The 11,217-nt window shown below is 42.2% G+C and overlaps 1 protein-coding gene across 1 annotated transcript in view; it reads right to left on the reverse strand.

Moving 5' to 3' along the window:
- Positions 1-10,725, reverse strand: part of kcnk3a (potassium channel, subfamily K, member 3a) — a 55,831-nt gene extending 45,106 nt beyond the window's left edge. Inside the window, exon 1 of the mRNA XM_067983827.1 lies at positions 10,443-10,725. Coding sequence (XP_067839928.1) covers positions 10,443-10,725 — 283 coding nt within the window. The remainder of the gene's footprint in view (positions 1-10,442) is intronic.
- Between the last annotated feature and the right edge of the window lie 492 nt (positions 10,726-11,217).

An 11,217-nucleotide genomic window follows, 5' to 3' on the forward strand; every position in this document is an offset into this window, starting at 1 on the left:
TATGAGGACAAAGAAGAAGGTGACCAAGAACAGCGGGTTCAACAGGGAGCTGAGGCCATGCCTTAGGAAGAGCAAGGGCAAGAGCAAACTTTGCCAGATGCCACACAGATGTAAGCAGAGAGAATTACTGACACCATAAGCTATATAACTGCTCTGCCCACTGCTACACCAGTCCTGCCCTTTTGAACATGCATCCAATCATTCATATGCTGACATTCCACTCTGCAATCCAACTACCAATGCTAACATCATTCTGATACATTCTGTACCTCTTCCTCTCAAACTTTTCTCCATTATGCTACAAATCAATCTGCACATCAAACTTTTCTGGTACGTATTCTTTAAGGCACATGGCCCTAAAAATTAATTTACACCAATTTTCAAGCACCAAATGGGAGCAGAGGACAATCCCTGCACCCAAAAACGGAGGCTTGGGGATCGCGAGAAATTCCTCAATAGGCCTCATCTAAATAATTGTGGCTTAATTACTCATATTAGGCCTGGTCTCACTAAAGTATTTCTTAGTCTGTTTTCATAAAGATTGGAAAAGTATGCATGAAAGTGTGTGTGAAAGACACGATATCCAGTTCATATTAGTAGGGGGTCCTATTGTTACAACCCCTGGGCTACACTGTTGTATAATTAGATATTGGGCAGGATGGGCACAGTCCTAAATATAAGTCACTCAAACTGCATATGGGAGTGACCAGCACTGCTGTAGCTGAAAGAATATCTGAGGCTGACCCAATACTTGCAACACAAGGTACACAAATGTCACTGTCCTGAGAGACAGTATCATCTTTCACGTGCACACCTGCCAGGCCACTAGTACTTGGCTATGAATCTATTTGGCCACTGATTTGTGGGAAAGCAGACCAAATGATTCCAATCAAATCTCGGAAGCCTTGAGAAATAACCCCAACTGCTCGCTGCTCAAAGCAGTCAGCTACCACGCGGGGAGCTATGACTTACCTTAGATTGTTGTTGGGAAGGCCTCTGCTACAGATCAAGCTGGACACTTCAGGGTTTATCTACATAGTAGCACATACATCCACCATGGTGCTGTAGATGCAGCTAATGGACTCCTCCAACCAACCCACCATTTGCCGCTACTGCTGGAACACTGACTAAACTGTCTGCGTGCGGGTTTGATGTTCTGTAAACATCCTCTTGTTTTAAATAGTGGACCCTGAGATCTGTGTCCTAAGGTTCCTCAGTCAAGGGTGGTCATCTCCTGTCCCTCCAAGCAGTAATGGTATGTCGTCATCTGGCACCCTAAGCTCCTCTTACTTTGTGTATCTGTATGTGATGTCCCCTCAATCTGACAAAGCTCTCCTATGTGGGTGTCTCTGGGCTGCTGCTCGTGAGGGTGAGATATAATCACAGAATGGGTGAAGTGGTGTTAGGTGGAGCTGAAGCTGAGAACCCCGGTACTTCAAGCTACTTCTCCTTTGCTTGTTGCTGGGGTTCTTCTAGGTGGACAAAAAAAAGGAGAGGTTAATAGGAGTAGAAGAGCTGTGAAATGTCATTGTGCTTTCGGAAGAAGTCACAAGCTTAAGCATTGTTAATGCACTGCGATGAGTAATTGAATTTAAGTAGTAGGAACTGAAGAGAGATGTTACTAGAGTTTTCCTAGCTAACCTGTAGCTGGCAACTCACCTCCTACTTTTTCGTCTCACATTGCTTCCTCCTTGTGCCAGTCCAGCAGTTCCAAGCCGTCCTTCTCAAAAGGGGTGAAAGAATGAAGGCTTGGGGTCCTCTCCAGTGGCACTTTTCTGCCTGGTGTTATATGCAGTTTTCTCCTTTAAGAAGAAAGTAAAGTCTGAAGGAACTTTATTTGCCATCATACAGAATGCAACCCATTTGTGAGTAAGTATTGGTTAATGGGGGTGAGAACAGGTGCAGGAAGTGAGCAAATACAGAAGTGGCGCTTTTACACCTTTAGGCTGTGAATGAAGAACAATTGCAGGGGAAGATAAAGGGTGTGAAGGTCTCAAGTTTCCTCGTGGACATTTCAGGACATTAGCGCATATTGTGGAACACAGGGAGGGCAAGGGGCTGAAAGTGGAAAACACATTTTTAACTTTGTTTCAGTTCAAGTTATGATGGTCTCCCCTCACCTTGACAAACTTCGTGAGGTCATTAAACTTCTCACATTGAATTGCCATTTAAGGGATGCTGGAGGTGTCACTGATTGTCAATACCAATTCCACCAACTGGCCTGGGCCATTGCCTTTGTGGACCTCCTTCCCTGTGTCCCAAAGATGTTAGGCCTGCTTTTCCTAATTTCTAAAAGCAACACCTCAACCATCAGGTCAGAACCAGCCTTTGACATATTATTGTATTTCCAGTCGCTTTACTAACAAAATGGTGTTAAGCTGCTGCAGCCACTTAAATGTTGCAGCAGCAATAAGATCCCACATTGAATAGTTAATAAGGCTCCCTTGAGGAAAATTGGGTGGAGTCATGGTGGGGTAACCCCAGCAGACAGAGGTGCAGTGTTGGCACAGTTCCAGCAGTAACCCTGGCATAGAGCAATATTTAGTCCGATGTATCAGTTGCATTTCCAAATTTTTTTTCCTGATCTAGCATTTTATCACATTTGAAATATGTATCTAAATATACATACATATGCACAATATGCTATTTACAGAAGGGCTGGCTTCATAATAATATGTTCAAATCTTTCAGACAGAGAGGAGCCAGAAGAGCTTTATGTCATTTCTGTCATAATATCACACGTAATAATAAATTTTGGCATAAATGTGTCAAATTAGTAAACAAATTAAGAAATGATTTGCTGAACAATTTGTCCCTTTAAAATATTATAGGATCTGGTTTTATTAATTCTTTCCATAGTGAGGTAGAGTGAATAAAAGCGTAGAAACAGTAATTTGGTACAAGGATAGTGTAGTAAATTTAACTCTACATGCACTCTCCATCAAACGATTACATTGGAACTGTTCTGAAACAAAACTGCTCCCAGAACTACAAAAATAGAGCATTTGATTTATAGCATCATAAGAAAGAATAGAATAAGATAAAGTGCTTTGACCCATCAAGCTTACTCCTTCCACATATGTACAATCTACCTCATCATGGAATGTACCCCACCTATTGAGTCGCTCGAGAGAAAATTCATCATAAATATTCCCTGATCCCCCAAGGTAATCAAGCAAAACAACAGAAATGTTATGCATTCCCACATCCCCTAGCCTGCTGCACACATTCCAATTGTTTTCATTTGACATGGACAGTCAGCATTTTAAGAGCCAATCCAAATGTCCACATTTGCAGGCAAAGATCAGTACAGATTGTGGGTGGCAATTCCAGATCTGATGAGAATTCCCAACCACAGTGTGCAGCAGTATTCAATTGCCTTGACTTATGGCAGCAGCAGGGCTTAGGCAGGAGTGGCTAGAGTATCACTGAGGAAGGAGAGAGGGAAGAACCAGGGAGTGGTGTTGTGAGGGTGAAAGTAGAGGGAAGTGCCAGCATGAACCACATGGGGGGAGGTAAGGAGAGTGGCAACATAAACTGGGTCGGGAAGGAAAATGTTGCCACATTGAACTCAGGGGAGAGAGGGAGAAGACAGCCAACATCAACTGGGAGAGTTAAAAGGGGACAAAGTGCCTATGTGAATTGCGTGAGGTGTTGTAAGGGATAGAGTGTCCCTGTGAACTGTGGGAACAGGAGTTGTGGAAGAAAAATGATTGCTGAGATAGCTTTTGCAAAGTGATGATCTTGTTGGCATGTTAAAAACCCAAATATAACTTATTTTTGCTACATTTTTAGATTAAACATCAATCAATTGTGAAGTATAAAAATGTTCAAAATTAACCGGAATATACCATTTTAATGTAAAAATCCCAAATTTTCCAAATGAACATGCCCCCCCGCCCCCCCCCCCAGCCCGACTCCTCCTTGAAGTGTATAACCAATTTTCATGGGAGCAGAGGGTGGATGAGGGGAAAACATTTTTGCACCATTTAAGATTTTCTTCCTGCATCCTGCCTGGAATGGTTAAGGGTTTGAACCATTTATTGGCTGGTAGGCAACTTTAAAAATTGGCCTTTTCCTCCCAAATAAAGATTACTTATTGCTACTGGGGGAAAGAATTTTTAAAATATTTATAAAATAAATTTCTAAATGGCAAATTTTTCCCTCTCCAATATGAATGAAGGAATTTGGGTATGCTTAAGTTACATCCCAGTATCCCACCAGTTTTGGTGTATTTACTTGCTTTTCAGTTGTCAGCTTTTTTGAGGCAGTGCCATATTTTTGAAGACATTTGTCACTTTTGCTAGGTTTCATGTATGCTGCTGCACTCCATAAAAAACAGCCCCTGCCTCCACCCTGAGCCCAGCAGCACAAGAATCATCAGGGCCGATTTTGAACAGACCCAAGTACTTTAAGGTAAGTCAGCAGAATGCCCCTTTAAGGCAATTTAAGACTTGTACATGAATCCCTGACTCTTAATGGGCAAGCACTGAATCTGGCTGTGTATCTGAGTCCAGTTAACTTTCATGAGGTTGGCAAGCACCAAGCATGATGCTGCCTTATATTAGGCACTTGGGCTTTAGTAGGCTGGAATGTATGTCCTGCTATAAGTTTTAAAAGCCTGCAGTGATTTGAAGGGCCAACACTGCAATGCTATGTGGAATGCGTGCAATAGTTTAAGAGTATTTACACTAGATATTTCCTCATCTTCAGCAGCCTGGTCATTCCCGTAAGCGAATCCCATATTATCCGGCATGCACTTTTTTGCTGCCCAATATCTAACTAGACGATAGCGTGACCCAAGGATCATAACAAAACCTTTACTCCATATACCAGCTACTGAAATATAACATGTGCCACCACTTCTCTCTTTACAGAAGATGGACTGAAGAAGCATTGGTAGGAAATTGGTTAGAAGGTAGGAGGCAGAGAGTGGGGATAATAGGTATGTCCTCCAATTGGCAAGATGTGACTAATGGTGTCCCCCAGGAATCTGTACTGGGCTTCAGCTTTTCACTATATTGACTTAGATGAAGAAATAGAGAACCTTATATCCAAGTTTGCTGATGACACCAAGTTAGGTGGTACAGTAAGTAGTATAGATGGGAGCAGAAAGTTGCAAAGGGACATTGATAAATTAAGTGAATGGACAAAACTGTGGCAGATGGAGTTCAATGTAGGGAAATGTGAGGTTATCCACTTTGGACCTAAGAAAGATAGATCAGAGTATTTTCTAAATGGTGAGAAGCTAGGAACTGTGGAGGAGCAGAGAGATGTAGGGGTCCAAGTACAGAAATCACTAAAAACCAATGGACAGTACAAAAATAATTTATAAGACTAATGGAATGTTTGCCTTCATCTCAAGGGGGCTGAAATACAAAGGGTGGAAGTTATGCTACAGTTTTAGAGCTCTGGTTAGACCGCATCTGGAGTACTGCATTCAGTTTTGGGCACCGTAACTCAGCAACAATATATTGGCCTTGGAAGGAATGCAATGCAGATTCACCAGAATAATACCAGGTTAAATTATGAGAACATGTTGAATAGACAAGGCTTATATTCCCTTCAGTATAGAAGATTAAGGGGTAACCTAATTGAGGTGTTTAAGATGATCAAAGGATATGATAGGGTAGAGAGAAACTATTTCCTCTGTGGGGGAGTCCAGAACAAGAGGGCATAACGTGAAATTTAAAGCTAGGTTGTTCAGGAGTGATGTTAGGAAGCACTTCTTCACACAAAGCGTAGTGGTAAATCTGGAACTCTCTCCCCCAAATAGCTGTTGAGGCTAGGTCAGTTGAAAATTTCAAAACTGAGATTGATTGATTTTTGTTAGGTAAGGGTATTAAGGGATATGGAACCAAGGCGGGTAGATGGAGTTAAGATATAGATCACCAATGATCTAATTGAATGGTGGAGCAGACTTGAGCGGCTGAATGGCCTACTCATGTTCCTATGTTACTATGTTCCTACGCATTCTACCGAGACAAAGTACAAGCTTCAGATCAATAACATAAGAGCATAAGAAACAGGAGCAGGAGTAGGCATACGGCCCTTCAAGCCTGCTCCATCATTCAAATGGCTGATCTTCTACCTCAACTCCACTTTCCCGCCCTATGCCCATAACCCTTGATAACATAATCTATATGATGAACAGCATACATTTTCCATAGTGAGAAGATAAATTCTGCTACACTCCTCAGTTATAAAAACAATAAAACTCAACTTGCTTTCTCTCTAACATAAGAACATAAGAAATATGAGCAGGAATAGGCCATACAACCCTTCAAGCCTGCTCCACCATTCAATCAGATCATGGCTGATCTTCGGCCTCAACTCCACTTTCCCACCCGATCCCCATATCCCTTGATTCCCCTAGAGTCCAAAAATCTATCCATCTCAGCCTTGAATATATTCAATGACTCAGCATCCACAGCCCTCTGGGGTAGAGAATTCCAAAGATTCACAACCCTCTGCATGAAGAAATTCCTCCTCATCTCAGTCTTGAATGGCCAAACCCTTATCCTGTGACGATGCCCCCTAGTTCTAGACTCTCCAGCTAGGGGAAACAACCTCTCAGCATCTACCCTGACAAGCCGCCTCAGAATCTTATATGTTTCAATTAGATCACCTTTCATTCTTCTAAACTCCAGAGAGTATAGACCCATTCTACTCAACCTCGCCTCATAGGACAACCCCCTCATCCCAGGAATTAATCTAGTGAACCTTTGTTGCACCGCCTCTAAGGCAAGTACATCCTTCCTTAGATAAGAAGACCAAAACTGTACATAGTACTCCAGGTGAGGTCTCACCAAAGCCCTGTACAATTGTAGTGACTTTCTTACTCTTGTACTCCAACCCACTTGCAATAAAGGCCAACATTCCATTTGCTTTCCTAATTGCTTGTTGTACCTGCACGCTAACTTTTTGTGTTTCTTGTACAAGGACACCCACATTTAATAGTTTCTCACCATTTAAAGAATATTCTGTTTTTCTATTCTTCCTACCAATGTGAATAACCTCACATTTCCCCACATTATACTCCATCTGCCACCTTCTTGCCCACTCACTTAACCTGTCTATATCCCTTTGCAGACCATTTGTGTCCTTCTCGCAGTTTACTTTCCCACCTAACTTTGTATCATCATCAAACTTGGATACATTACACTCGGTCCCTTCATCCATGTCATTATTATAAATTGTAAATAACTGAGGCCCAAGCACCGATCCTTGCGGCACCCCACTAGTTACAGCCTGCCAACCTGAAAATAACCCGTTTATCCCTACTCTCTGTTTTCTGTCCGTTAACCAATCCTCTATCCATGCTAATGTGTGACCCCCAACCCCATGAGCCCTTATTTTGTGTAACAACCTTTTATGTGGCACCTTATCGATTGCCTTTTGAAAATCCAAATATACGACATCCACTGGTTCCCCTTTATCTACCCTGCTAGTTACATCCTCAAAAAACTCTAATAGGTTTGTCAAACACGATTCCCCTTTCATAAAACCATGTTGACTCTGCCTATATTATGATTTTCTAAGTGCCCTGTCACCACTTCCTTAATAATGGATTCCAGCATTTTCCGACGACTGATGTCAGGCTAACTGGCCTGTGGTCCCCTGTTTTCTCTCTCCCTCCTTTCTTGAATAGTGGTGTTACATTTGCTACCTTCCAATCCTCTGGGACCGTTCTAGAATCTAGAGAATTTTGGAAGATCACAACCAATGCATCCACTATCTCAGCAGCCACCTCTTTTAGAACCCTCGGATGTAGGCCATCAGGTCCAGGGGATTTATCAGTTTTTAGACCCATTAGTTTCTCAAATACTTTTTCTCTACTGATATTAATTACTTTAAGTTCCTCAATCTCAGTAGTCCCTTGGTTCGCCACTATTTTTGGAATGCTTTTTGTGTCTTCCACTGTGAAGACAGATACAAAATATTTGTTTAACTCATCTGCCATTTCCTGATTCCCCATTATAATTTCTCCTGTCTCAGCTCTAAGGCTGGACTCTAAACAAAGGCACTAAGAGGGAAGATTTCCCTATCTAGCTTAATCCTTCAACACTATGCTGGTTCATACTTTAAAAGACAGATAGCCTTTCCTTGCTGGCTGCCAAAATTATCGACATTCTGTGACAGAGAGAGAAAGACTGTCCCTCTGTGGACTGCTCTCCTTTAAATCTCTGAGATGGAGACTTAGCCCTCCAAGCTGTCAATATAAATTATTACCTTGAGGTAAGATATTATCTTTTGATAAGGCTCCCAAAAGTCTACCTGGCTAAGCTCCCTGATGTGTGAATGGATAAGAACGATGCTCTGGAACCGTTTGGTACCCACAGCTCACCTGCAGCATTTGAATGAGGACAAAACCTGAAAGTGGTTGGCTCACCAGATGCTAGCATTAGGTGGGCGCACAGCTGCTCTGATGATGTCATGCCCATTTCGGGTGGAAGTCAAAGATTGCCCTCTATATCTGCACCTTTCATTAATAATATCTACAGAGAAAGATCAGGCACATCTAAATAAAACAGCTAAAACGAGTTACAATAACTGTATAATAAAAATAGCCCATCTGATCACATGTATCAGATAGCACCTGCCTAAACAAAATAGCTAAATTTTCACAAAGCTGGCATCTTTCCAATTTAACATGACACACACTTGGATTAAGCAGTTGCTAAAAGGGGCAGATCTTCTGAAAACATTAGAGAAACAATACAAGCAAATTAGACCGGCACCTAATTTAAGCACTCCTAAAAATATGGATCATCACTAAACAACAACAGCAACATCAAGTTGCATTGATGTAATACCTTTAACATAGGAACGTGCCAAGGCACTTCGCAAATAGACGTAACAAGATAGACACCAAGTCAGGAAGGGAGCAATTAGAAGGGTAAACAAAAACTTGGTTGAAGAAATAGATATTGAGAAGGTTTTTAAAGGTGGGGAAAAAGGTGGAGAGATTTAGGGAGGCAGTTCCAGGGAGTAGGACATGGGTCACTGAAGGTTCTACACCAATGTAAGAGTGAACGGAGGGTCCCGATGACAGCTGAATTACATAGGATTCCATAGAATGTACTGCACAGAAACAGGACATTCAGCCCAACTGATTTATATGGGTGTTTATGCTCCACACGAGCCTCCATCTACCCGATTTCATCTAACTCTATCAGCATAACCTTCTATTCCTTTCTCCCTCATATACTTATCTAGCTTCCCCTTAAATGCATCTATACTATTCGCCTCAACCACTTGTGGCAGCAAGTTCCACATTCTAACCACTCTCAGGGTAAAGAAGTTTCTCTTGAATTCCTTTTTGGATTTATTAGGACTATTTTATATTTAGAACCCCCAGTTTTGGACACAAGTGGAAATATCTTCTCTGCATCTGCCCTATCAAACCCCTTCATAATGTTAAAGACCTCTATCAGGTCACCCCTTTTCTAGAGAAAAGAGTCCCAGCTTGTTTAGTCTTTCCTGATAAGTGTACCCTCTCAGTTCTGGTATCACCTTTGTGAATCTTTTTTTGCACATTCTCTAGTCCCCCATATCCTTTTTGTAATACGGAGACCAGAAATGTGCACAGTACTGTAAGTGTGGACTTACCAAGGTTCTATATAAGTTTAACATAACTTCTCTGCCATTCAATTCTATTCCTCTAGAAATGAACCCCAGCGCTTTGTTTGCATTTTTATGGCTTTGTTATCCTGTGATATTACTTTTAATGATTTGTGAATGTGTACCCCTCGATCCCTTTGCACCGCTACCCCATTTAGACTCTTATTTTCCAAATTCGCCGGAGTTTAATAAATAATCACAATATAACAGTTGAAAATATCTAATTCCCACATACTGAGTGATAAAATATTTCAAACAAATATCCATGTTCAGTGTAAATAATTTTCACTATTTCCGTGATTTCCTTTCCCCTGGACGAAACCGTCAATAGTTTAACATTCCCAGGTTTGATGGCAAGGTTTGTTCGTAAAGAGACGCTGTGGCTTACAACAGGCAAGTGAAGTTGATGTTATGTCTTCCTAAATTGGTGAGACAGAACCAGTCACTCCAGACTACCGTACCCTGCTCTGTAACTTAAATACAAAAGGTACCTCTTTGCTAGAGATGTCACTAAAACATTCCTACCTTGTATTGTGAATATTTAGTGCATGGAATTGGGCAACATATTTTAAACCTTGAAACTTTACTTCTAAAACTATGTGTTCACATACTAAAAAAATCCTTGAACTAAAAATAAATGTTATGAAATAAATATTTTAAACTGCTAGAGGTACTAACTTTTGATAGTAAAACAGCGCCAAGACGCGGTCTGATGTATCAGATCGATTTTTTTCCCCCTTAACTAATTAATTACATAAGAGCAGAAAGGAAAGTGCAGATCGGTAATACAGAATTTGTTTTAAAAAAAAAACACCCACCGATAGTTGTGATCACAGTGATGGCGAAATAAAAAGATCCAGCGAATTTCCACTGGACCCCAGCTTTATGCGGCTTGAGTTTCAAGACAACCAGCTCGAGTTCCTCGTATTTCTTCTCGCTGAGGTTGTATTTGGTCATGAGCTCGAACCTCCTTTCTTCCAGAGTCTTCTTCTCCGAGGTCTCCTGCTTGGACTCCAGGGCATCGAAGACGGCGGCTCCGACCAGCAGGTAAGTAAAGGTGCAGACAATGAGGGCGAGAGTCCGCACGTTCTGGCGCTTCATGGCGCCGCTCCGGGATCCGCTGCACTCATGATCACGATGGTTGTTGCACAGAAGGAAAGGAAAAGGCGGCTTGAGATCGCGGCGGAGCGACAACCCCACAAAACCTCGGCGCTGGGAGCTGTCTTTCAGCACCGCCGAGCCGTGTCGGCCACGCCTACGCGCTGCCGCTGCTGCTGCTTGCTAGCTGCTGCTGCTGGCCATATTAGGGGAAGGGTAACTGGGGGTTGGAGAGAGAGAGAGAGAGAGCTGACTCACACCAGGGCAATTGTGGAAAAGGCACGCACTCTAATTTGCATACGTATCTGTGCTGGGGAAATATAGATGCATCGAAGGGAAATTGATGTGTTATGATTGCAGCTGTGAGCTGCTGCACCGCTAATAAAGTGGACCTCCATAACCACCACCACCCCCCCACCTCCCCAAAACCACTACCACCACCTCCCCAAACAGTGGATTTTAAACACGAATGCGTATACAATGCCGCATGGGTTT

Source organism: Heptranchias perlo, chromosome 5 (genome assembly GCF_035084215.1).
Source record: "Heptranchias perlo isolate sHepPer1 chromosome 5, sHepPer1.hap1, whole genome shotgun sequence".
Lineage (NCBI taxonomy): Eukaryota > Metazoa > Chordata > Chondrichthyes > Hexanchiformes > Hexanchidae > Heptranchias > Heptranchias perlo.